The sequence below is a fragment of the Catharus ustulatus genome, chromosome 1 (assembly GCF_009819885.2).
Source record: "Catharus ustulatus isolate bCatUst1 chromosome 1, bCatUst1.pri.v2, whole genome shotgun sequence".
Taxonomy (NCBI): Eukaryota; Metazoa; Chordata; class Aves; order Passeriformes; family Turdidae; genus Catharus; species Catharus ustulatus.
Genome location: NC_046221.1, coordinates 24098095 through 24125942, shown reverse-complemented (window position 1 = coordinate 24125942; position 27848 = coordinate 24098095). Strand labels below are relative to the sequence as shown.

Here is a 27848-nt window from a genome sequence, read left to right as displayed (position 1 = left end):
CCACAAAGATTGTGAATATGAGGAGTTTGTTTTAAAAGCTAAAAAAAATGGGTTAAGTAACATTAAATAGAACAGTGCACACAGAATTATTCACTTACACTTTGAAAAAAACCTGAATAATCAATAAATTCTTTTTTATAATACACTGAGTTTAAATAATTTATTTTCTACAGCATTCCTTTTCAGATGGGCATTATTAACATGTTCATGTTAATCATTTATTCTGACAGGCTTTGAAAGGTCAAAATACTGCAACTATCTGAACTGATTTAGATATTTTTAAAAATCATAGAGCACCCTCACTTCATCCTTTTATTTTCAAATGCTTAATGAAAGACCCACCTCGGATAAAACGGAAGCATATGATAGATTTACTGTACATAAGACAACTGTAAAAATGGCTTCCTGAACTGCATGAAATATTCCAGTTAAAACTCAGAATAAAAATTATTCTCCAGCTTTTTTCAGTAATAACAACTCAAAGTATTATTTAAAATATCACACAGCAAAACCACAAAGAAGTACAAACACAAACATAATTTTTTAAGATCAACAATTTCTCCACAGGATTACTGCAAGTGAGCTGCCAGCTTGTGCTAGTTACTGTTAGTAATCAGTGCACCAAAGCTAAAAGGGAACCACTTTGACTGCAGTCTCTCCCCCACTGTGAATTATTCTGTGAGAAAAATGAAATGTAACAAGTAACAGTGAAATGCTTTCAAAGGAGATCTCAAATATCTCAAATTCAACATATTTCTGTGTCTGATAAATTTCTTGTGTTAGAAATGACCAGAGAATTGTATAATTAAGACTGTTTCAGTGCCCACTGAAAACTGACTAGGAAAAGTGCCTGTCAGCAGTACAATTTTAACAACAGAGATAAGTTTATATAATTTTTCACTGCATTCTCTTCTATTTAAGCTTAATTTCTTTTAAAAACTTGTATACTTACTGAATAGGGAGGTGTAGGCAAGGAGATTTTAGAGACAACTTTTAAAATGTGCCCATTTTTTTTGTGGCTGAAGTGAAAAATTGAAGTATTTACAACTACAGAATTATTCTCATCCAAGTGTTCGGTGAAAGGAAAAGGATATGGTAAAGGCACACGAGATTCAACCTCATATGTATCTTCTTCTTGGCCTTCAGTCCACAAACCACTAAACAGATTAGATGCCCAGTAGGTGCGGTAAGAATCCATTCCAAAAAATATTGCTCTCACTGTCTTCTCAACCGTCCCGTGGGTATTTTGCACTAGCTAGGCTGGCTTTAGAAATTTCTGACAGGAATTTATAACACAACACATGTGTTTAACAGTCTGAAGACACATACCAGCACAGTCGGTGACGAACCTACTCAGAATCAGTAGGAAGCCTCAGACGACTTTTCAAGCTGAGTAATTCAGGGGTGGACTAACCCCAAACAAAGTGGAAAACTTCTTATGGTCACTCCTAAAAAATCCTTCTTAGAGAAGCATCACATGAAAAAGCAACAGAAATCTTCCAATAGCAACTGGCAAGTAATTTCCAAGGCAAGAAAGCAGAATCTTCTTCTGCCTGCACAGGAACGCTGCAGCAGACAAGCAAGCTAACAAAACTGAAACTAAAAATTTTCCAGCTCCACTACGGCAAATGAAAGAAAAATACACGCAAGTCATTATTTGCATTCATCCTTGTTGCTGGAGTTAATTCAACAGGAAGAACTTTCTAAAACTCTGCTAGTTTAAAGGCTTCCTGCTAGTATCTCCTAACTGAAAGAGTTCAGGGGAGTGGCCCAGTTTATTTACCAATACATAACACCAGCAGGTGGAATTTGAATTAATACACCCACTATATGCCTTGCCTCAAGTTTGAAACTGCACTTCAGGTCTGAAAGTGTGTGTTCAGACAGGTCTCACACAGATACTTTGAAGATTTTGCCAGGTTTTCTCTGACTCTTTTAAGTTTATTTGAAGAAATAGGTACATGTCTGTACGCAAAACACAGCTGATTAGAGGAAAGGTTAAAATTAAAATCTCTTCTGCCCATAACCAGTTTTGGATTACAAAATATTGCAGACTAAAAACAAAATAAAGGATTCAGTTTCTGAATATTTAAAAATAATTTTCAAGTCATCTATATGTCTTGGTATATACAAGAACTGTATATAATCCAATAAGCAGACATTGCAAAGCAGACAAGCTTGAATGCTTGCAAAGCCCCTCTACAGAACAGCCAGAAAAGTGTCAATATTTATACTTTGGGAAAATGTGTAAACAGAAGGATTTTTTATTAACTTAAGAAAAAAAAGCCAAACATATATGATCATCAGGGATAAATCCATCTTTTTATAATAGGTATTAATGAAGAAAATGTGTCTGCATGTGTTTGAGCCATAACTCTGTTGCTGGTATTGGCAAAGTCTCAGCTACAAAGCTATGAAGGAGAATACTTTGACACCTTGAAATTGCCATGTACACAACCTAAAAGTAAAGGACGTGATAAAAGCAGTGTGATTTGAACTGACCTAGGTATATAGTTCCTATTTCAGTTAATAAGGAAGTACTTCAGACAGCAACTAACATCTCACCACACAAAGTACTCCAATAGCAAATTGCCTCTTTTCTGGACACTATTCCTGAATCACAGACCTCACACAAACACTGGAGTGCAGACTCCTTATCTGATAGCAAGGTGGATATGTGCTTCACTGGCCATGTTTAAATCATAGTTGGAAGAGACAGCAAGAGAGCTCCACCTTTTTGGCCAGTCAAGTGACTAAAATGTTTGTCAAGAGAACTAGACACAGTTCCCCTTAATCCTCCCTTTTCACAAGCTCTATGTGCTCTGACACCTCCTGTTTCATCTCCTGGTTGTAGCAGAATGCAGATGATCCATATGAGCAATGAAAGACTGCCCTAGATTGGCAAGAATGCCCAAATTCCTCTGCAGACCAAAGCAGATTTCTAGCAGGAAAGTATATTCATCAGTAAAGGCGTGCTGGAACAATCTTTTTTTGGGTGGCGGCACCTGAAGCATTGTTACATCTGTCAAAATGAACCTATGGGGTTTAGGTCTATGAAAACACAATCACAAGAAAAATAAAGAAAAAATCCTAACTGAGACACAAAATTTAAAGTGCTTCTCTATTAAATCACCCCACCTGATTTGAAGTTTCATTGATAGCTTCCAGAAGCTTTTCAACAGCCGCCTGCAGTCGAGAACTAATATTCAGAATGAGCTCTTCATTTTCAGGATCTATTTCCATCCCACTTTCTGCAAGATGTTGGCTCAGCAGTCCTTCACCTGCTGCTCCAGACCACATGTTAATATCATCATCTCCCATACTACTACCATGATATAAGGAACAGGACTCTGAGAAAAAGAAAAATAGTTACCTTTTCACACTGACTCTTAGCAATTGCAAACGTGAAAAACTGTGCAACTGAGTTACAATAAGAAAGACAAGTCCAAAAATGATGAAAATATTAGTCTTGGTCACAAAAACAGAAAGGGAAATACTGCATACTAAAATTCACACAAGAAAAACAATGTGTTAATTAAAAAGAAGCAGAAGTGCAAGAGAAAAGGAGATATTAACAGACAATATTCTAGACATACTTTCAGTACGCTTAGGGGCTCTGATGCTCATCTTTGAACCTTTGTTAAGATCAGTAATCCTTACTACTTAGAGTAACTTGCACTAATACTTGCAAGATTGTCTTTAAAATGCTAATCAGTTAAAAAACTCCAAACAAAATCAAAACCTGAACGTCAGTCCCTGTTTCACCAACACCCAATTATGTTACTATGCATGAATACAAAACTGTTCAAGTCAGTGAATCAAACTCAAGTGAGTAAAAGGAAAGGCATGCATGCAATTCAGATGGCTTCTTAGGACAAAAAGACTGGAATACAGAACAATAATATTCAGCATGGTTATTAGTGAACTGAAAATTTACTAAAACGAACAAATTTTACTAAAATTTGAAGACATCAAGTACAGCGAAGCAGGACTGCAACTGTTCCTGCTGCTGGGCCACCCGGCACCTGCCTGCTTCTCAATCTTCCTGAGGTCTGATTCCCTCTAAGGACATTATTCATTCTTTACCATTCTGGGAAAAGCCAGACACACAAGGTTTTGCCTGTGGTATTAGGCTGATAGCAATTCATCTAGAAAACAGCAAATTTGCCATATTTAGAATATGGCTGTATTTAAGTAATGCAAGTGAAAGCTAAGTTTTGAGATGCTTTAAAAACATACTTTCAGTATGAAACAACAATACAGTAGGTGTATCATGACAGTAGAAACTATTGTTGATAAAGTCTTTTAAAAATAAAGAAGTGTTATGTCCTTAGAGTGACAGATTTGAAATGTCAGAAATAAATGCTACTGTGGAGAGTTTTTTAAAATGACAATTTATTTAAATGAAGTATATTTCTGAAATATATTTAAAATAACTATTTTGGTATGGTCCATTTTTTTTAACAATACAATGTTTTTGCTTAGGATTTGCTGAAAAATATCTTATTTTTTAGGAACAGTAGTATCACTAAATGAATTAAGAATAGTCAATGTCTGTTAAGCAATGAAGTTCAATACTGAGTTATCTTTGAATTCCAGTTCCTGGTTACTCCACAAATTGTGACTACTGAACTAGAACAGTTTGTTTAGCTACAGAAATTGAATTGAAATTACAACATACCAATCTCACAAACTGCCTTTAAAAATGTAGTTAGGTCTTGTTTTTTTTGCCTCCTAATCAGGCAGGCAAATAATATTATGAGCACTCTGATGTTGTTTGAACCTATCAAGCAAGTCAGGTTCTATTTTTGAGGTTTGTTTTTAACTTTTTTGCAACAAGCTGCAACATGATTAACCACTTGGTGTACTTAACACTGTAAGTATTCTGACACAACAAACTAATCTATAGCACTTTTAATTGAGGAAGGTTTCACTCGGTTTACTTTTCTCTTAAAATTGCTAAGATTTTTCAAATGCAGATGCATTTAGCAATTTTTTTCTTCTAGTTGTATTATTACTGTTTCATATCTCCTTTTGGATATGTGGGGTATAATGTTACAAACTGTTTTCACACTCCAAAGGGAAAAAACAGAAGCACACTATATGCATGAATAGAACAAATAACCAGATGAACAGAAGATACATTCACATGGCACCTTTCATCTACACAGGATTTCAAAGCACTTTGGAGTACTGCACTTTGGAATGGCAGTCATAAACTCCTGTAGTGGAATCACCCTAGCAGTGGCTAGCAGTCATTTTCTGCCAGGACATGAAATATTTGCAATGGGTTTATAGACCATAAAAGCTTTCCCACAGCACCCTAATATTCCATCCCCCTGTAGTATAAGTAAGGCTGCAAAATTAACAATTTCACTTTTTTTATTCAATAGCATTTTGATGTCTTACCACCCAAGTTTGGACTGGGTTTGGGTGTTTCAAAATATCAATAGTGATGCAGAAGCTTTAATATCCTCAGAGTAGAAAGGACCTTCATTTGAGATGGACACCAAGCAGCATAAGTATTTCCAAATGCTGTGCCAAAGTATTGGTTAAAGACTGAGTTGAAGAAAAATATGTTCCCTACTGAGCCACCAACACACTTACTGCAGCACCTGATGCTCTTTGGAGGCCACCCATCTTAAGAACTGAGCAGGTAAGACCCTGCTTAGCTTCACAGAACTCACAAAATAAAAGCCCACAGTACAGTAGCACAGCTATAAACAAGATAAAACAATGACATGTTAGTTCTTGCACAATCTAATCCTTTCCTGATGGAGTACAAATAAACTAGGTAATGTTCCTGTTTTCCTTCTCAGGTTTAACCCATAATTCATTTCTTGTCACCCTTCTATTTCAGGAAATTATTTGCTTGAGAAGTACATCTGAATTGTGCAATGATGATTGCGTGTAAAATACAAAAATAAAGATTATACAAAATGACTGCAGAAATGTGCAACTGGTTGCAAAATCATCTGAACTGTCTGGAAGCTTCTGAAGAAAAACTTAAAAACACTGATGGCAGCTAAGAATGTAAGTTTTAAAAGCCAGATTCAGAATATGTCTTTTACATTAATAATGCCACTAATATTACTAATTTTTACCAATGACCAGAGCAGTACCAAAAAGCCTCCACAAACTCATAACAAGGCTTAAAACTCCATTTTTTTAATGGTAATTCTTTTGTAATTCGCTCTCATTTCTTCTTGATAAATACAAAATAAATCAACATTAAAACATAATTTTTTAATATAAAATATCTCATAATTTGCCTGAAAGAGAACTATAAAAAATGAAGAATGAAAAAGTGAGCTGTCACTGAAAGCATAATTTGGCACATAGAAACTTTAGTAGTCTCAAAGATAACAAAAACCTCCCAAAAGTATCAAATGCACAAAAAACTTGTAATAATTCTGTTTATAAAATGGGCTTGGCAACCCAAATGATAAATGTAGACAACTATATTATGATTTCTACAAAGTGGAACTTAAGAACACAAATTTATGTTAAATGTCTTTCTAACTGCACAGTAAGAGTCTGTATCTTTTTCCCCTCAAAATGGTCTCAGTACACAGCAGCTTAGAAATGCATCTTTCCACACAATTTTCAGTGGTGGAAACAAGAAACAGGAACGTTGTCCAGTCTCATTAATCATCCCTGGCAGTTTAATGTGTAATCCCCATTCTGTTCATCCTTATATGGCTTTTCAGTCTCCCACCCTAAGAGAACCAATTCAAATTCCTCTGTCCTGCAATTTTTTTGTTCAGTCAATACAAAATAATAAATAGAATGTAACTGACTAAAGTAGAACTATAATCTCTTTGTGTAAACCCTCTCCTTGTAATGAAAAAAAAAAATCAACCAAAGAAACAAAGGTTTATATTGTTTCCTTTGCCATGGAGCATGTAGTTCAGCACATTAGATGTCATGGTCCACTAAATCTTCAGAAAAGTGCTTAATTATACAGTGTTTGCTCTGAAGTTTCATATACAGAAGTTTTTTATGAGCTGCCAATTGACATTTATGAAGCAATATATATTTTGCATCATGCTGCACTTTTCTGATACAGTATCTCAGTTTACTCCTGGGATTCCACTTAGGAATTCAGCTTAGGGTTCACAACTTGAAAACAAAAATCAGTCTTGTGGCAGCACAATGTTTAGCTATTTACTCCCTTTTTTCCTGGTACACTGCTCAGAAATAAGGATCTCAGAAGGTAGGTAAGAGGGTTCAATATTCAAAGAATGCATAACCTTGCAGGCTTCTCCAGAGCAACCTGCATTACTGTAGTCCCTCTACCCAAGCAAACTCACCAGATTACTGTACACAAATGGTCATTCACTTCCAATGATGTTTTATGACTGAAATTTGAACTTTAATCACTCTTCTAGAAAAAAAATCCTGTGTTTGCAGATAACCTAGTCAATGTTCCTCTATAAATGTGCTCCATAAATCAGGTGTGGTTATAAAGATATGACCTTAACATTCAGCTTTTAAAAATGCTGAAACTCAGCAAAAAGAGTAAGATGAGTTTTGCTTGTCAATACATACAGATTATGTTCAGAACGTTCAGAGAATTAACTTCAATAAACACATTATCTTACTACTTTATTATTAGATTTTTATTGGTATAATTTATTCCTACAGATTTGCTAACTAATTAAAAAGGAAGATCTGTTTGGCTCAGTACTAGAAAATACAATAACATGCACAGTTCAAAAAAAACCCAAAACAACTAACAGTGTCTACATATTTCTTACTTCCATAAAATAATGGGGAAAAATTTGTCCTCTCAAGCCCTTTAGTGTTAGTATTGAAAATGAGTAACAAGAGTCCCATTGCTGAAAATATTAACAGAATTTGTCATGTAATTCCATTTGAAGAAAGATCAAATAATTTAGCTTATGAAACAACTATTACTATGGCTGCATGACCCCAGTGGCAGAAAGGATGCTGCAGTATCATTCTGGGAGAAAAAAAGAAGAACTGTGAATACAGCTCCAGAGATACATTACAAGCCATACATTCAGCTATTATGTTACTGTAAGCTTAGCTCTTCTTTAATTTTGACTTTTTACTTTGGTCACTCCTTCCTTCATTGTTATTTCTGAATTTAAGGAAACATCAAAAAGGATACTGGAATAAACAAATGGTAGGTGGGCAGTTCGAAAGCTGCTCTGTACCAGCTGGGGGCATTACAAGAACAGACACCTGCTTACTTACAAGATTGTGAAACCTTGCATACCTCTTCAAAACACACTAATAGCAGACACAAGTTGAAACAGTCACTAGCAAAATGAATACAGTTTTTTTCTACCTGAAGAGAGTCCTCTTTCATCAGAAGACTTCGCAAGAAATCATTCCAATCACAGGGCATGTTTTGTGTTTAGACAGTAGCATTATGAAAGCCAGGGATAAGTCAAAATGACAAAGGTACTTTTAAACTGTGTTTTGCTACATACATGTAATGCAAGTAACCATATTAAGAATTGTTAATGACAATAATTAGTGACCACAATGATGTGCAGGAGCAGGCAAAAAGTGAATGCATCAAAAAATAAGGTCAGAAGCTTAGTTATCCAATCTATATGAGGAAAAAGGCAAAGCCTCAAAAGCCTGAAGTTTCAAAAGGTAATTTTTCCCACAACTAAATACAGTGAAATGTGCAGAAAACAAAAGTTACTTTTTTAAAAATGAAACAGTAGTACAAGAATAAAAGTGCTGTTAGCTTAAAAACTTCAGAAATTTTTAGACTACAACTTTATATTTTTCATTGCAGATAACCTTTTCAGTGATCAACTGAAGAAGTCTCTGCAAATTCATATAATCTTTCTCAACTTGCCCCAAGGTTTCATGTGACCTGTATTTAAAGCCAGAGGGAATCAATAATATGCAATAATCTACATTTCGAAAGAAAGAGGTAAAGTTCACCTTCATTCACCAGTTGTATTATTATCCTGACACTTTCTTAATACTGAAATGTAGTATTTGACTTCCAGTTATTTTTCTTATTCCTAGTAGTTAAAATTCCAGACAAATCCAGATGTATAATGTGTTTGAACCTGAACTAAGTTGTTGTTCATTGGCTCCCCACAAGAGCCAGGACGCATGCGCACAACCTTAATGGTACCTAAATGGCAATACAATCGAGCACCTACTCTTGCCCAAAAGAGAAACGGACAGACATTATCCTAGTGCAGTCACAAGAAAATGAACAGAGCCCCGCAGAGTTCTTTGACACTGGTATGCACCTAACTATAACATCAAAATGCTCCTTCAGTCTTGTGCCAACTAGTACTTCTGGAAACAGCTGATGGGCAAGTGTTGACAGTTGAGAAGTTCTTGGAAATGTGTCCAAAACGGGATTTGCATGCAAACACTTCTTTAATGAAGTTCACAAGCACACACATACAGGCCTGTACCCTACCAGTTGCTCTCAGTGACCAGTCACATACCTCTGTACTTTTAGTGCTCTGGTGGAGATACAACCCTTGACACTAGCTCCATTTCCCATACATACACAGGAGGCTGTAAGTGGTGCAAGATGCCATGGAGTTGTTTCATTCTCTTTGCCTCTATCAACAGAAGCTTCTTTTTCTCTTCACTTCTCACCTTCCCATTCTGTTGCAGGCTTTGTAACAGGACCCTAGATGGGAGCTGTAACTGGTGTGGGGCATGACCCAGACAACTCCTGAAATGCTGTCTCTTAAGCAGAAATGTCATATACATTCAAATGAAAAATAGATTGTGGGGGTTTTCTCCTTAAAAAAAGCTTAATTTAAAATATCAAAACTAAGAGTATTTAAATATATCATTAAAGCATGCAAATGATACTTCTTACGAAATATGAAACCATACAATCAGTACCTTTTTCATACCCCACACGGATGCAGGGTTTTAGTGACTCCTCTGTCTCAGTGTCCCATCCAGCTTGTTTGGAAGCCTGGACTTTCCCAGAACGATCCAGTAACCCAAGAACATGCTGACCAATTGTCTCCTCCACTGCTACAGTTGTCTTCACGACTTCTAAAAGAATCTTCATGAGTTTTTCATTAGCCTTCTGAAAAACATGCCTGCAGAACAGAAACTAATCAATCCTCTGATCCTTCCCCGATTTCCAAGTGGGTTTTATCTTTTACACACCCTTGCAACCAAAGAAGATTTTCAATAGAAATAACAAAATTTAGATTTCTTTTTTAAGGCTAGACCCTACATCATATAAATATTAGATACGTATTTGTGTTAAAAGTCAGGTCTTTTTACAAAATATGCAAAATTCAAAGTATTTATCACTATTTCTACTTTTATCTTGGCATTTTATCTAGCTATTCTTTTAAAGAGTCTACTTTCACCTGGTATTCATGATAAAATTAATCCTTTCTCAAAATGACAGTTAAGAAAATTGTTCCTCTACACCGATTAAAAAAGTTCAGAATAGTCAAATGGGATTATAAAATTTAAAAATCATACTAATAGAAACTTAATTCACATATGTGCATATAAGATATATATATAAATATGTGTGTAAATCATGTTTATGATTCAACATTCGTAATAAAAAATAAATAGTAAAGTAGGCTAGGATTTGTCTCATCCTCCATGCCATTACATTGTTAGGTTTTATAAATAGGATATTATTTAACCTAAAGTACACAAACTTGAATATATGGTTTTCTAGAACAAAAGATACAAATTATTATCAGCCAGAATAAAGCCTATAAATATTATTAATTTAACAGCAAGAACATGATTATCAAAATTTAAGAAAAAATATTTCTTAATAGTTCTAAGCACCTTTCTTTAGAAAGAAGAGCTGAAGGTGTTTCATCAGGCTTTCTTTCCCCATCTTCATGCTCAAAGATCTGCTCTCTTGCATCGTTTCGGTTTTCATTTTCATTCTGGGTAAGTTTTGGCAGAGGGAGAGAAAACAAAAAGGACAGGAATCCTGTCATGTCAGAAGCAACATATTCTTCTTATATATGGTAGAATATGAAATTTAAAACATCAGCTAGTAGTCATTTCCTTTTTAATACTTCTGTACCAAATTACAAATCAAGTAATACTCTTATTATGTGGAAAAAAACATTAACAAAAACAAACCAGGAAATCCAAGGCAGGGCCAATTAGAAAGAACTTTGTTACACTGACTAAAGAGTTGTTGTATTTTCTGGTTGTGTTGCTATAGCAATATGAAAAAGTCAGTTTACTTAAGGAAATAGCTGTAGTAATAATCACCACCTTCAAGTTGTTCAACCAGCTTCTGCTTACCTGAAGTCAAAATGCTATGTTTACCACAATCACCTTTTAAATCTTACAGTTGGTCTGTTCCAGAAATATTTCACATCTTTTAGAGAAATATATTACACAGAAAAAGAAACTGTGAACAGGAATCTTTTACTGGTTTTACATGCCACGTTTGCCCAGAAAGTCAAAGTCCATATTTACCTCTGTCTGTGTGCTGCTGTTTTGTAACTCACAAAGCAGCCTCTCTTTTCTGGGTACGGAGTGTTGTTTTAATGATTCCAGTTCTTCTAAAAGCATTCTCTCTCTCTCTGCAACCAGGTTGTCATTCTCCATTGAGACACGCTAAGAAAGAAGTGTTATAGAGGCTCACACAGTTTTTTAAGCTTCTGAGTAAAATGAATCCTGTCACTTCTAATTCTTTACAGACCTTGAACAATGACATTTCAATCCGTCTCTTTAAATCATTGCAAAAACACTGAACACTTTCTAGAATGGAACATGGCTAAAAAAATACTTAAGATTTTCATATAATTTTTATGCTCTTTAGGAAATACAACGGTCACAATGCAAACTGGAGGGAACTTCTGAATATTACATGCTATGACATGTTTTGCACAAGTAAAAAGAGTAACTTATTTTTGTAAAAACCCTATATACATTCTCTTTTAGAAGAGCTAGAAGTGTTCACAGTTTAAAGGCAATGCATACATTTCTATGTAGTTCTTATGAACATATATACTTGGCAATAAAAACCAAAAAAACCCAGCAACCTAAGTTCAACTTAATGATTTTTATCAACTACAGGAATTTGCAACCCTGACAAAGATGCAGTTACAAACTAAAAAACAAAAGGTAAAAGTATGTATATATCAAAAGGAAAGATTATCAGGATAAATGGTTCTAGGACACCCTCAAAGCAGATAGAGAGACAGTTGATGTTGCTGGAAAAGACTCCTAAGGTACAAGTAACTGGCTTTCTAGATTCCAGAACTCCTTGAGCTCAAACTTAAACAGAGCATAACCAGGTTTGGAAAATGTCTGAAGTTCCCCTCTTCGGTGAAAGCAAATAATTTCAGAATTCACTGATTACTAGCTTCATGTGCATTTTGGTAATGTTACACTGTTGAAATTCAAACAGAACTAGAGATATTCTTCTGGATTCTGTCTACTTTGTCTTTCAGTGGAAGGAATCCTTGAAAGACATGTCTATAAACTACATTATTTTTGAAGTAGTATTAAGAGAGACTAATCACTTTCATTAGCACACGTCCTGTAGGCTTTGAATAGATACAGAGTGACAGCAAGTTAAGTTCAACAAGGCAAAGAAACACTGATGTTTCCCATCAAACCCCACAAACACTGTTTCATTCTAAAATTTGTAAGGATTTATCTCCCAGAACTGGGGAAAAAAACCCAAAATGCCACAACACAGTGTTGCAGGAAGCCACTGATACTGTTCAAGTCAGAATGATGAAAAATGAAGAATTTTATAGTACTTCTAGCCATAGCTGCTAGCCTGCATCCTACACAGGGTCATGTATCTGGGAGGTGGCACAATCGGCAGTGCATCCACACTGACTCTCTTCCGGCTGCTGTGCATCACTGAAGGTCTGATCCGTGTTTACAGAAGTCTAAATTAATCCATCACTGTCTGAGCTTTGATTAAAGAAATATGTCTTCTATAAATACACACATATATGGGGTTGTTTGTACACACACATACACACAAAGTTAATGTGTGTGTGCACATGAGTGTGTATGCATTCACGTGGTAAATACGTGCATGCCTCTCCCTTTAAACAGATATAAATGCATAAATATGAATCTGCCTGGTGATGTTCCTTTGTTAACCCATATTAAGTCACTGGTTGAATTCTGCATTACCTCAGCTAATTGCACTTTAAGACTCTCCAGCTCTGCTAAGAGTTGGTCTTGATTTTCTTTCTGACGCTCCATTTGCTGCATGTGCCCCTGTCTCAGCAGCTCAGTTGCCTGCTGATGCTCCTGGTACTGCCGCACGAGCTCCTGCCGCATGTCCTCCAAGCGCTCCTCGTACAGCAGCAGCTGACTGGATGTTTCTGTCTCTGTGTCTGCAGCCACCACCTCACCAGAGTGCTGAAACAGTGCAACTATTTTAGTACTTCATGTTCAACAACTCTTCCTAAGAAATATTTAAATAAATTTCAGAAAACACTTTAATAAATGAAAGTAGCTGGCATGAAAGCATTATTGTGTTGCCTGCTTCTTGGACAGTCCAGGCTCAGAATTACTCTCCATTAAAAAAGATAATTTTTTTCAAATAACTCTCAACAGTATTAACTTCCATTCTTTTACAACTCCTTTTTATCTTATTTATTTTAGCTCAGCCCCATCCTATGTTTGTGAAACACTAACTACATGCTTTACATCACTTTAATTTAAATTTTTGTTTTCTGCTGATATCCTTTATCACAAGAGACTCAAACTGTTTAAGCACTATTTTTAATTTGTCCTTTGTATAAACACTAAAATATATAAACTAGCTTACAAAAACTTTTTAGACAATATGTCTGCAATACAGCTGGCATCATATTCCCTTCCTCAGGCATAGCACACAGGAAAGAAGGGTAGATGATTTAGGTCTGAAGTTGTCAACCCTTTGAAAGGGAAAAAGGAAATATTTAAAGGGAACCTTCATCTTCATTTTTTCTTTGCTGTTTTCTTTTAACACTTACTGGTATTTCTTCTGCTGTAAGACCTTTGCCATGGGAAAGAAGGTCTTCAGAAATCACTGACTTATGTGTTGTCTGTCCTAATATGCAATCAGGGTTGCTATTAGAATGAAGCTGCTCTCCAAGTGAGTTGACCTCTCCAGACTCTTCACTGAGTTCCTTGCAAAGTGATTTCAATCCTTCTTCATTCACACTGCCTTTTCCAGTTGCTTTTCTGGGAAGGCTGTCAACCTCTTCCTCACTGTGCTGTTTCTTAATTCCAAAAGGTATTGTCTCTGGATGTACAATCTGTGTTGGTGTTTCTTCTTCCTTCTGCCTAGCAATTCCTGACAATTCAGTCTGTTTTGCAAATGCTACACTCATTGACACAATAACCTGAAAAAATAAGAGAAGTCTGTAATAGTTTATGCTTCCATAGCATCTCCTATTACTGAAGAAATCTGATAGATGACCATCAACAATAAAAATGTAAGAATCAAAAATTCAAAGAGGAGAACAGAAGGATAAAAGAACAGTCTTGAAAATGGTCACATCTTAAAATACAGACACTCTGTATTTAAGGTAGTTTGATTAATACAATGCTGTTTTCAGTTATAATGTGTTACACTTGAAAACACCAAACCTTTCCATTCCAGAAAATGTGAGCTTGTCTTTTGAACTTAAACTGATCTTAACCACTGCAACATTTGTTTCCTTATTATAAACAAGAGTTTTCTTGGCAGCAGACAGGAGAATTTTTTTTTTATTCTGCAAAGAAGTGGAAACTTTTTCGCAAATCAGAAAGTAAGTAAATCCACAAATAAATATACTCTACCTATAAAACTTTACTTTTACTTTCCATGTTTTAGTCACGAGATTCTAAGAAAAACTATGCGTTTTACATGGCATCTTAAAACTCATAATAAAATACAATCAGAAAATAGTACTAAGCTGTTAAGTGCAAAAGTCTTTTGAGCTGACCCACTGTTAAGCCTACGGTAGCAAGAAAAACACTCTAAGTCTGCATTTTTAAAATAAATTCTAGTGCAGAATATGGTAGCATGTTGTCTATTTCCTTTGAAGTTTTAAACACCACCACTACAACCCATATGAACAGAAATAATGAATTAGGAATAGGACAGATAGCTAAGAAACCCCAAAATGTTCCAGAATTTTTTAAGACTTTCCCATTCAGAAACCAAATGAAACAATTCCTTGTAAAAAAACATGCAAAAGTTAGCATATGTTACAGCAAGTGACTAAATAGTTGAAAATGGCAAATAAAAATGACATATTTTTTAAACATATTTTAAAGTAATGAAATAAAAGTAATACCTTTGCTACTTCTTCTTCTAATCTTTCTTGGTACTGCTTTCGAAGTAATTGAACAACATCCAGATCATTCTGTATTTCCATCTCCCTACCAAACTGTAAAAAAACCATGAAATCTCTCACCATGTATTTGTGATTTTATTTCATTAGTTTCAAGTTTCAATCCAGCAAGAGATTTTTTCCCTCAATTAGATATTCTTCATCTCATACAAATTTAATTTTTTACCACAACGCAGAACAACTGGGTAAAAGACTGCCTTATTTCTGCTTCAAAATGAATTTTAAAAGTTGAATTTGCAACAATTCTCATCTCAGCAATATTTGAGATGTCAAATGCAGTGAAACCAGGTCAAGAAGCACAGAATCATAGTACAAACCAACATTACTATTTTGCAAAATGCATGATTTTTGAGGCAGGTTTCCAGCACCCCTAGGGGAGGAATGCATAGGGTCTTTTCCATCTGCACTTGGTCTCTTACAATCTTTGGGGTTTCTTTTCCAAAATCTCTCTTAAACTGTGCAGCATGTACTACAAAAGCCCTGGGATTTCACTTAAATTGTTCCTTTCATAACTCACGTTTAAAGAAAAGTCACAATATTTTAAAGATTCCTGAAGAAAACCCAGAATTTGAACACTAATTCTCTCCCACTTTAGTAAGAAGCAGAGATAAAATAAAGAAAATAAATTTAAACCCAGCATCAGTAAAGCAAGTTTTCTTGATCATAATTCCCAGATATGCTTTTCAGCAAAATTTAAATATTTTTCCCCAGCAAGGACTAATAGTATAGTATAGTACTAAGATGATAACTACCTGAATCTACGAAGCATTAGTCCATATTTCAATTTCATCTAAGAGGCCAGAGCATCTAAATTATGTCACTCTTACATATATTAGCTGTCAACAGAGTTATATCATACCTCTAATGCTTTATCTGTTTTTTTCTGATGAAGATTTTCTGTGCTCTTTACCTTCCTGAAGACTTCTTTTAACTTTCTTTCTGAATCTGTGGATACACTAAAAAGGCACAAAAAGTAGAGAGGGGAAATAATAATTAAGAATAAATTTCAGTATTTCATTGCCCAGGACTTGGTGAAAACCAGAATGTGTTAAGTGGACCTGAACTTCACCACAAACTTTATTACTACCTATCATTCTAGAAAATAATTAATTTCAGGCAACTACAACCGCACAAGATGTCTTTAGATGTAAAGGATAGTACCTGTAGTTCTGAGGGTTAAATGTGTTCTACTTGAGTTGAAGTTTTGAAATTGCTGCTCATATATATGAAGCTCATATATATGAAATTACTTTTACACATTATTTCATTTATCAAATCTTCCTCTATTAACTATTAATGCTACACTACTTAATTTGCAATGTTTATGTCATTTCTCTATAAGACTCTTAACAACTCTTGAAGGAACAAAACTACAGAAGAGCAATATGTTTATAAAGAATTTCTCCAATTCTGAAGTAGAACCCAGAGTTTTACACAAATGGTTATTTGAAACACTTCTTAAATGAGCGTGAAGTTATAAACATTGAAAAACTGATTAATACCTTGTGTGGCCAGAGGATACCTCAGCAATCTGAAGCTTATCCTGCAGATGGACAAGCTCTGTAGTGTATCTCTCTTGACTTTCTTTCAGCTGCTGTTGGAAATAGGACCGGAGGTGTTCAAGTTCTTGAGCATGCTGCTCCTCAAGTTGTTTTTTAAGGTTCCCCACCTCCTTCGAGCAGTATTCTTGAATTGTAGGATCTGTATATAGGTTATGTGAAGCAGGGGGTGAGATGGACAGAAAGAGAGAAAGGAAGAAGCTATATTAACTTCTTCACAAATATTTAGCAGTGATGAACTGAATAATTAATGAAGTTAAAAAAAAAATTTGACATCCTGTCAAATACTTTTCCATAACAAAGAACACTAACCTAACCTTCCATTTTGCAAAATTATATTTGCTACAGGTAACAAAATGTAATTGCGGAAAACTAAAAAATACTAAACAAAAAATGTATCGCAGAATATAATTCTGAAAAAATTTACAGAAATTTAAGAAAATCAGTCTTGTACTGCAAAATCAGAAAAAAATTCTTATGTCCAAGCTGTAGTAAGATATAAATCAGTTAAAATTAAAAGTCATTGTCTTTTCTTTGTCTCTGAATATACATACATTAAAAACAGCATATACATCTTTTTACCCATTAGATTCTGTGAAGGAGTCTGCAGACTTTCCTTTCCTATTTCCATATGGATAGGTTCCTCTTCTTTCCTCCTTTCTGAAGACGATAGCTTTGGTTCCTTGAGCTAAATAATGATCAAGTAAATGCAATTAACAACAGTTTGTCTAGTAGTAGCGGAAAAATATTATATCCAGTGCTCCACTCCCAGTATGAGACAGAAATGGATATACTGGCATGAGTCCAACAGAGTTACAAAGGAGATGGGAGGCTTGGAGTCTTTGTTGTACTAGAAGAGGATGGAAGAGCTGGGCATGTAAAACCTGAAGAAGGCAAAGTTGCCCACTGGGTTTGTGAAGTATCAAAATTCAGCAGAACACAGTTCTTGGGTATAGTTACCAGCTGACACTGCTTTGGATGAACTCCAGAGGTGTCTCCTAACCTCAACCAGTCCTACAATTCTGTGATATGGACAGCAGTTTTCTCCATTTTCTCAAATCACTGCCTTGCTCTGGCACTCAACCAGGATACAAACATTTTCAAACACTTCCTCAGTCATCCAGAAAGAGTTCATGCAACAGAGAAAATTCAAATGCGCATATACTCTATGCTATAAAAGTTTACCTGTTTACACTCTGTCATCAGCTGTGTTTGAAGTGCTTTCAGCCTGCTGTACTCTTCCATTATCTTGCAGAGAAGTGCATCCATACGTTCTTGTACAGTTAAGTTACGCAAAGAACCAGGGACTTTAAAAAAAGAAAATGAACATTTTACCATAAATTTTAATATAAGTAATTTGTTCACAAGTTCTGTCCTGAAGAATTGTCTGATAAACATCACAAAACACTGAAACAAGTGAAGCCCTTGCAGATTTTGAACGCATTTTTTATGTATTGATAGGCATGCATTTTTTTGTAGGACTGCTAGTTTCTTCTAAAAAAGAAGGAGGAGGAAGAGGAAGAGGAAGAGGAAGAGGAAGAGGAAGAGGAAGAGGAAGAGGAGGAGGAAGAGGAAGACCCCAAACGTTTTTTCCCGCCAATATCTACAAAAATGAAAACAGCATAAGAAAATACCCATAATAAAAATGAAGTGGTTCAGAATAATGAGGAAATCTCTAAACCAGCTCTTTAAGCACATGAATTAGTACCTGAAAAACTAATGGCAAAATTGCCAGTCTGAAATACCTTAAATAAGTACTTTTAGCCAGCATGATAGTACAAAGTCATTACCTTCAGCTTGATCTCTGTGTGTTGGTACTTCTACACTCAATTTTTCTTTTACAGCAGGTTTACAGAAAATTTCCTCTTCCCTATCACCAGCTTCTGCAGCAGCTGAAGAATGTTCATTCTGACTGCCACACAAAACCTGTATAACAAATTAAACAAAGTGAAAAGCAAACAATTTCTTACTATTCTATCAATCACTTTTCACAAAGAAAACAAGAAAAACAGGAAGGAAGTATATTTTGTGAGCATTAACTTCTGTGAAAATGATGGCATAAATGTTCTGTTGAATCCTAAGAACTGAGACAAAAGAAACAGATATTAAAAGACTTTTCAGTTAAAGCATAAATGCGTATGTTCTCAAATCAGTATTTAGTCTGGAACTGCCAAGTATTAAAATTTTGTAGAGAAAGGCCTCCTTTTCCAATGTGGAAAGCAAATTTGCATTTTAAATGCCTCATTCTCATAAGCTGCAATCTTACTTGAGAGAGGAATTCCCTACAGCAGAATTTAGTATCTTTTTAGGGATTACAGCTCATCTTGTTCTTTAAGTGTTGAACAAATCAGATAAAAGGGTATGGCATAAAAAACCAAGCAATTAACAGAATACGCTATGTTTGTTGGTGTTACATGGTCAGCAGAACACTGCCGTATTCACAATGAACAGGCAAACAAAAGATTTATCCATATGATTTCTGAAGATAAATGATACTTGAAAATAAACCACTTGCTCAAAGGACAGTGGGATTCTTTATATTTAAAGATTTCATTCTCAACAAAAACCAAATTCAACTTATAAAAGTAAAACCATAATTTCTCTGACAACACTACAAAAGGATCATGCAAATTGGCAGCACTTTGTACACTGTGAAATTACTCGTGCCAAGCACTCTCATTTAGCTGCTATGTTCTGTGAGCTATCATGGAGTCCTGCTTAATGTCTCCTATACTAGATCCCAAGTTTAAATTCTGCTATTCCCTTTCTCAAAAAGATATTGAAAAAAGTCCAGCAAAGAAGGGGAAAAGAAAACCCAAACCACAAACTCCATCTATTTGAAGTATTTTAGACTTGAAAACCATGGCTTACAATGAGTAAAAAAAGCTGTTAAATTTATCTGGAAATAAGTTTAGTAAGTAACTTGACTGATGATCAAAAAGTACCTGTAAGGGCCATTAATTCTATTACTCTAGAAAAAAAGATATGCCAAAGTATCATTATAGGTGGCTGATATTAGAATGATGACTAAATACCAGCTTCAATTTTTGACTATAATATTTATTTACTAAAAACAATACAGACAGTAATTTTTTTAGATTGTTTGACACTTTCAAGTCTTTGAAAGATAAGCTGCAGCTAAGAAAGTAATTACTCTCTTATTGCAGATATGAGAGATGATGTCCTGTGCATCAAGATGTGAGTGGCATCAGATTTGTGAATCAAAAACATATATCCAGAAGCAAAGAGAAAGGAAAAATGTACTTCCAAACTAGTAGAGATGAGATCAACATCAGCTAGAAGATTAAGACCATGTGTAAGGCAAAAGACTTGTCTGGCCAAGGATATAAACCAGCTTAAGGAGAAAAAAAATACAAAATCATTTGCAATGCTATTTTGGAAGCTCAGGTTTAGCAGTCTCTATTTTGAGATCAATGCAAAAAGAAAAGCTGCAAAGTAAACCTGAAAAAATAATGTAAAAAAATATGATGACTTACAAACCAGCATTTTTTGTTTTCCAAATTTTCTTTTTGAAAAAGGCTTTTTGTTAAGTCTTACCTGAGCCAGCCTGGAACATTCCTCAGTGACAGCTTCATTCAGTTTTTCTATAAGTCTTAGTGTAGATTTCCATTCATCATCTACGAATGCAAATTATTAATATTATTTTTAAACACTAGATGCACAACAACTGTTCAAAGGTCTAATTTCCTGCCTCAGTGAAGCTGCCTCTTCAGCTTGAGGAAGGGCACTTTTTTGTTCCCCTCTTTATTGTTACAACACATTGAGAGTTTCAGTTATCATAGTTGAGCTGCACACTCTAGAGAGCAAGAGATCATTAGTGATCTCCAGAAAGATAAAAGTGTACAGATACCTAGTGGAGAGAGAACTTATGCAAAAAAATTGAACATGGGCAAAACATGATATAACAGAAAAAGCTGGGATAGTTTCGTAGTATCAAAGTTTACTTAACGTATGCAGGAAGTCAATGCAGCAGAACAAAGAAAAAAGAACTAGACCAAAAATACTTTGCTGGTGAGTTTCCTTATTATTTTATCTTGTAGGTGAATCTACTATATTGTTCTTTACAATTAATTGAGCTTATATAAACAGGAAACAATGAGTTGCAATGCTTTTGATTCCTTATTTTTTTCTATACTTTTTTTTTCAAGTTACCTGAGGAATAGCCTGCATGTACTGGGTAACCAATTTGTTGAAAAAAATACTTCAAAATATTCTATAAAAACAATTTATTGGACAGCTAGATGCACAAACTGCTTGTTTGGTTGGAGTATTTTAAGACACTGTTTTTCATATAGAGTTTCATTCTCATAATGTTGGTCAAGTTACCTGCTTGTTGAGATTTCAGGGTCTGCAGCTCCAGCTTATGCATTCTTTTAAGATCAGTCATCTCTTGTATATGATTATGAACAAGTTCCTCTTTAAGACTGCAAAGTGCACTCTCTTTTTCTGCCTTTAAGGACTCACAAACCTGGTCTACATGAGCTGAATAAACCAGAGATAGGCAAATCCGCTGTGCTTCCATTTGTAGCTGTAAATCAGTCTTTGAATATAAAGACAATTTAAAAGAGTGAGAAACAAGAAAATAAAAAGACCTATCTTTGGAGATTAATAATGTGCTGAATGGAATGCTACACATATAGTATGCATGAGGTAAATTAAAATATACACAGTTTGGAAAACTGAGTGTGAACAAAATAGTAAGACATTTCTTCAACTTAGATTACAAATCAATTTAAAATCAACAAAATTCCATACACTTCAATTCCTATTTTGCAGCAATAAAATCCCAATGAATTTTAACTCAGTGAAGCAAGAGCAACAGCATTAGTAACGGAGTAGTTAACGAAGTGTAATCTAAGCACAGAGAAAAGATTGTATTATTAGTAGATTAGTAGTAGACCTTAAAAACATTGGTTTCCAAGGCTTGCAGTTCTAGTCTGCTAAAGAAAAAAATGTTTGGGATATGCCAACTGGAAAAAATGTGATGTAAATTTTCAAGTGTAAGCTCCTACAAATTTTCATAGTTAATTTTCTATACTGTTTTATGTCACATACCTGTTCTGATTTTAAGGCATCCACTTGCTGCTGAAGATTACTTTCACTCTGTGTAATGGATGTTAATGATGTTTCTTCTGTCAGCCTGTCTGGCATCCCATGCGAATGTTCCACAACAGACTGCTGTGCTTGTTTCAGCATTTGCTGGACCTCCTTCCTTTTTATTACCTCATGGCTGCAGTCTTTACCAGAACTTAGATTACCTCTTGAATTTATTCCTTCATCAACTTTACCCCTTGAACCAGGGGATTTATTCCTACTTTCAGAGGCTGGAGTAGTAGTCTTTAGAGATTTTCCTTTAGAATATTTTTTCTTAGAGTCATTACTACTACTACTATTTGTTTTCTGAACATGACTCATTGTGACTTCTAGTTCTTTACATTTCCCTAGAATTTGCTCTTTCTCATCTTTTAAGGATTTGACTTTCTCATTTAAATGACAGATTTCAGTATCCTTTGACTTCAACTGTTCAGCAAGATCAGAAAGTCTCAGGGATAATTCCACTTTCTCACGCTGAGTAACCTGAAGCTTTTCCATAAGTTCTGTTGCATCTTTCTCAACAACTTCTCCAGCCTCAAATATGTCTTCCCTGGACACCTTTATTTCTTTACTCCCTCCAAAACCAGATGGTTTAGTTTTAAATGAAACTGGTCTATTGCTTTGTAAGTGGCAGATTTTTTCATTCAAATCTTTGAGTTTGCTTTTATATTCAGCTTCCTGCTTTTTCTTGTTCTCTTCTAACTCAGTCTTTGCCTTCAGAAGACTTCCACATTCTTTCTGCAGTTCTTTGTAACTAGCTTCAAGTTTTTTCTCAGTCAATGAAAAGGCACTCTTCTGCCTTTCAGTATCCTCTTGGAGGATACTGTTTTGGTTTTTAAGTTGCTCATTTTCAGTAATCAGCTTTTCTATTCTTTTTTGCAAGTCCAAAATTTCTGTCTTTGAGCTAACACTACTGTTATGAAGTATGTTTTCTTCAGAGCATACCAACATATTTTTTAATTTCTCTTCCAGAGTTTTATTTTCCCCCTTAAGAACATTATTTTGTGCTTCTAGCTCTGAACACTTTTTTTGAAGGGTATCTTCCCTCTCCCTCATTTGTTCCTGCATCAATTCTGTTTTAAGCTGCAACTCTTGTATTTCTTGTTCAAGGGTACCCTTCTCTTTTTCCTCTTGCCTAAGCATTTCAATCTCCTTCTCCAGTTCATGGATTTGAAGTGTCATTTCTTCAGATTTAGAATTTACAATAGACTGCTGTAAATCTTTCAGGTTCGTAATCTCTAAAATCAACTGATTTTGCTTTGTGATTAAGTTGTCCTTTTCATATTGCATGGCTTCTATCTTTTGACTCATTTCATCTAACTGCTGTTTATGCTGCATATTCAAGTTGTGTTTAAGGCTTTCCATGTTCACCATGTGCTCTTTGTCTAAGTCCTCTTTAAGCCTGGAAAGTTCCTCTTCATGACTAAACAGAAGATTTGTCCTCAATCTCTCTAATTCCGCTTCTTGAGATTCTGCCATTCTGTCCAAAACTGCATCCTTCTCCCTTTCTAGCATTTCAAGTTTTATTTTGTAATTTGTGATTTCTGCCTCATGTTTTAATTCCAAATCCTTCCTAAATTCAGAGGCAGAAGCCAGTTGAGTTTTTAAATCTTCAATCACAAACTGGTATTTTTCAGCTTCATTTAATCTACATTCCATATCCACTATAGTTTGCTTGGCTCTTTGAACATGCTCTCTTGAAAAATTCAGTTCTTGAAGAAGATCTTCAATTCTAGTTTGTTGAAGAGACTTCTCCGTTGCAATAACTTCCATCTGTTGTGACAATTCCTGCTTTATCTTTTCCCTTTCCTTATCAGCATCCTGCAACTTCATATTCAATTCATTAATTTTAATATTCATTAAGTGCATTTGATCTTTATTAACATTCTCATTAAAACACAGACTTGAAGTCTGCTCCAATTCTACTTTTTGTTGCAAAAGACACCGTTCTATTTCTACTGCATGTTGCTTAATTAATTCTTGCTTCATTTGTACAATCTGCTGGCCGTGCATTTCATCTAACTCAGCCTGAAGTTGTGCCAGTCTCCTTTGTGTTTCTAATTCCATTCTTTGCACAATGTCAGCTTCAGACTGGCTGTCTTTATAACATCGTTTCTGCAGCTCTTCCACAGTTCCCATTAATTGTTTTATTTCATCAGAACATTGTCTTTCTTTCTGTTTGTAGGTTGCAAGTTCAGTTTTCATATTACTTATCTGCTGGTTCCTTAATGAAATCTCTTCTTTCAATTCGTCAAGTAATTTGCTGACATCTGATAGTTTTTCCTTCAGCTGAAATGAATTTTTTTCTTCTTCTCCAAGTTTTGCTTCCAGCTCTTCAACTAATGCTTCTTTTTCTTGTAATTTACTCAAATCTTCTCCCTCTTTTTTCTGTTTTTCCTTTAAAAAACAAGGAACACCATGTTCTTACTCTTATCTAATTATCTGAACATGTAAGAACATTTACAGACTTAGCTATTTAGTCTTTCTTAGAAGGCTAGAAAGGCTACTTTAGTTATAAAACAAATACAAATTATTTGTTGACCTCATATGTTGGTTTCCTGTACCCTTGGAGTAACTGAGAAACCCTACCTCACCCATGCCATCACGCCCCTCTCCTATTCTTTCCAACCCCCAGTGCCTCTATCACTTTTTATAATATTTGAATTTTTTAGGTGGTTTTAAAATGTTTTCCATGAAGGATAATAAAAAAGTACACAAGGTAAAAATTCATTCTTTGCTTAATGCAGAGAAGAATGTTCAAGCAGGTAATTTAATTTTTTTTCTAAAATAATGTCCTTTAAGGTGTTTTAACATATGAAACATAGTTTCATAATTTGCTCTAAATATTTCTACATCTTTTAAAAAATAATACATAATACTGACATACAATTTTCAGTTTTAAATTATATACATATTGTATGGTAGTTAACAGAAACAGTGTCAAAAACTTAAATCATTGTATGCATTCTATGCAGCACACTCATTATCTGTGCTTTGGTTTTTTTATTTCAAAAGAATTAAAAAATCCTGAGAAATGTTTAGGAAAAGAGATCTTTACAGTAAGGAACATACCAGTTCATATGTCCTGATTTTCTCTTCAAGATGTGTAATCTGCACTTCAAGTTCTTCATTCTTTTTTTGATAATTCTTAAGCAGACATTCTTGTTCTTCTAGCTGCTGCTGATGTGAAAGTATCTGTTGCTTGGCTTGCAATAAATCAGCAGCTGTGCAACTATGGCTGCTGTTTCTTAGGGCTTCACTTGCCTGCAACTTGAATTTTAAAGAAATAAAACCTAAAATACATCAGGCTTTTGAGAAACAGCTTGCACTACATACAGAAATAGTGATCTTTATTTTTTTCTGCCACGTCACAAGCTCAAAGATTTCTAAGTTCTTTTGGAGGAAGTCAAACATCCTTATTCATTTGGGACAACCAACCAATAAAAAGCTATTTCATATTAATTAAATATTCATGGTGAGCTAATACAGGACAGTAGTGTCTCAGATACTCAGTGTGTAGCAAAACTAACTAGTTGCAGCCATGGAGCCCATAATCAGATTTTTAATAATAAAATCTCAAGCTTCAGAATATAATCCACTTGAAGTTCAAAATAAGCTATATAATAATTTAAACAGCATGAAATACTACAACATTCAACTGCAACACTAAGGTGTAGCCTGTATGCTTGTGGCACCTCAATCACCATGCTCTTAGAAGAAATGTCTTTCTGAAGCTTCACTTTGTTATTTGAATTACCTTTTAACAACATCACAAAGGAAGCTTTTATCCAAAAATATAAGGACTGGAGTGTGAAGCTATGGCCCATGGAAGCTTATGGCTGGGTATTTTGATTTCAAAGGGAACATTTCTGTCCAAAGCTCTGAGAACTAATTACCCAAGTGTTTTTCCCTAGCATAACTGCCGTAATTCGGTATTTATCAGAAGTTATTACCACATAATAGGAAAGAAAACAGACTAATATTTATTATTTTATAGTTAATTATTACAATAAAACAGCTACGTAACAACTGTAAGACAGGAAAATCTATGCTAAGAGGCTGATTCTTGAAAAATGCAGAAAAAAATTTTCTGCAGAAAGTAGCTATTTATGGAGCCTCCAAAGTGACACCTATTGTGAAACCCAAATAAATGCTAGTAGCTGCATAACTTACATGCTGAAACTGAATTTGCAGTTTTTGACTTTGTTCAGTAAGCTCCAAGAACTCCCTCATGGTTTCATCCTTTTCTTTCCGTGCCTGCTGTAGGTTAGTAGTGAGCTGAGTGATAATGTCATCTCTTTTTTTGATAGCAGCTTCAAATTCTTGCAGCTGTAAAAGATAAAATTTAAACTATTAATGCACGTGAAAACCACAGTCAAAAAATACCAGCTAATTTTAGTTAAGTAGGAATAAGTCATCCCTAACCTCTCTGCTTAAAAGGTGTCTCACTAGAAGAGTTTTTATATTTTCATGAGCTCTTTTTGTAAAAATTTCAGAAACAGGGTTTTTAACAGGTTATTCTGTTAACAAATAACAAAATCTGAACTTTTAAGAAGGTTAGTTAGTTATATATATAACTTGTTTTTAAAATAAAAAGTGTGGCCACAAAAACAAACCATCATAAAGGAAGCCGGAATATCTACTAATAATGTTTCAGCAGCTTTGTACAACTATTCATGTTCACACACTTCTCCCACAATAAATGCAAGTTATATAATCTCTCACTTGAAGTGCAACAAATAGCATTAACTGTACTAAAGCATGCAATAGGTAATATGAAGTATCCTTCACTGTGAAACCAGGGAAATCATTCATAACTACATGAGAAAATCAGAGCTGCAAAATGGATACAGCATGAATCTTTTGTAATTTGCAATGATGAAGAAATTAGAAGAGTACAAAAAAATTCTTTGCCAACTGTTTTAATTTTTTATTGGATTACACTCAAGCAGTCAGAAATTCTACAATATTGACTGGCAATATTTTTGTGTGAATTTATAAAATCATGTATCAGTACAAGGTTTCTTTTTCAATTTGAACTCACTTAAGGCTAGTGGAAGCCTCATCTCTACATATTGCAAATTGCTTGCACCATTAGTAATCTTCTGCAACTGTTTTGTTTACAATGTTCCCCAAAAAACTTTCACCAAGTTATATACTGAATCTTGCTCTTAACATGGTAATGCTTCCAGATGAAGTTATTTTTAGAAAATTGGAGTCAACTCCTACTTTAAAAGCACAGACCTGAAGGAAATACTAAATGTTTGTTATAGTAGAGAAAATCAGGAACAGATCAGGAACATAATTGTGCTATACCTTCACTTTTGCACCTGTTCAATGAAATTAAATAAATATGTCAGTTCCAAAGCACATCATGTTGTATAATTTCCAGCTTTTAAAATTCAATCTGTGTTCTTGACAAACAGGCAGAACTAAAGCACACAACTATCTTCCCCATTCCCCTTTTACAATTATTTTGTTTCTTCTGAAAAATAAACCATATGCATTTCTCAACTGAGATACTATGCATTGTACCACAATCACACAAAAATACACTGTAACTATTAAAATATTATTATACCACAGCCCCAAACCTGAAAATGCTCAATTTTGTTTTAATATGTTTTTATTTTATTTTAAAAATAATAATTATAGCCATTTAAAAATTGTAAACATTTTCACTTTCTACTCTTTCAGAAAAAATTAACAGTAGTTACAATCATTAGAAATACTTATTTTCTTTATTGTGCTATAATTATGACTTTTATGTTTAGCACAACTGATAGAAGACATTAAAATTCAACACCAGACAAAGAAATAATAAACCACCTCTTATGGGGCAGCCACT

General features: G+C 34.6%; 1 protein-coding gene across 5 annotated transcripts in view; it reads right to left on the bottom strand.

Annotated features, from left to right (window-relative positions):
• AKAP9 (A-kinase anchoring protein 9) overlaps positions 1 to 27848 on the bottom strand; it is a 108209-nt gene that overhangs the window by 35638 nt on the left and 44723 nt on the right. For all 5 annotated transcript variants that reach the window (XM_033068277.2, XM_033068287.2, XM_033068305.2 and 2 more), the window contains 17 exons: positions 26174 to 26329; positions 25073 to 25270; positions 21962 to 24397; positions 21233 to 21446; positions 20444 to 20523; positions 18676 to 18811; positions 18071 to 18192; positions 17468 to 17573; positions 16829 to 17027; positions 16186 to 16282; positions 15270 to 15362; positions 13959 to 14330; positions 13129 to 13359; positions 11446 to 11586; positions 10795 to 10898; positions 9868 to 10073; positions 3139 to 3350 (listed from right to left, as the gene is read on the bottom strand). In XM_033068277.2, the coding sequence (XP_032924168.1) occupies positions 3139 to 3350; positions 9868 to 10073; positions 10795 to 10898; positions 11446 to 11586; positions 13129 to 13359; positions 13959 to 14330; positions 15270 to 15362; positions 16186 to 16282; positions 16829 to 17027; positions 17468 to 17573; positions 18071 to 18192; positions 18676 to 18811; positions 20444 to 20523; positions 21233 to 21446; positions 21962 to 24397; positions 25073 to 25270; positions 26174 to 26329 (5103 nt within the window). The remainder of the gene's footprint in view (positions 1 to 3138; positions 3351 to 9867; positions 10074 to 10794; positions 10899 to 11445; positions 11587 to 13128; positions 13360 to 13958; positions 14331 to 15269; positions 15363 to 16185; positions 16283 to 16828; positions 17028 to 17467; positions 17574 to 18070; positions 18193 to 18675; positions 18812 to 20443; positions 20524 to 21232; positions 21447 to 21961; positions 24398 to 25072; positions 25271 to 26173; positions 26330 to 27848) is intronic.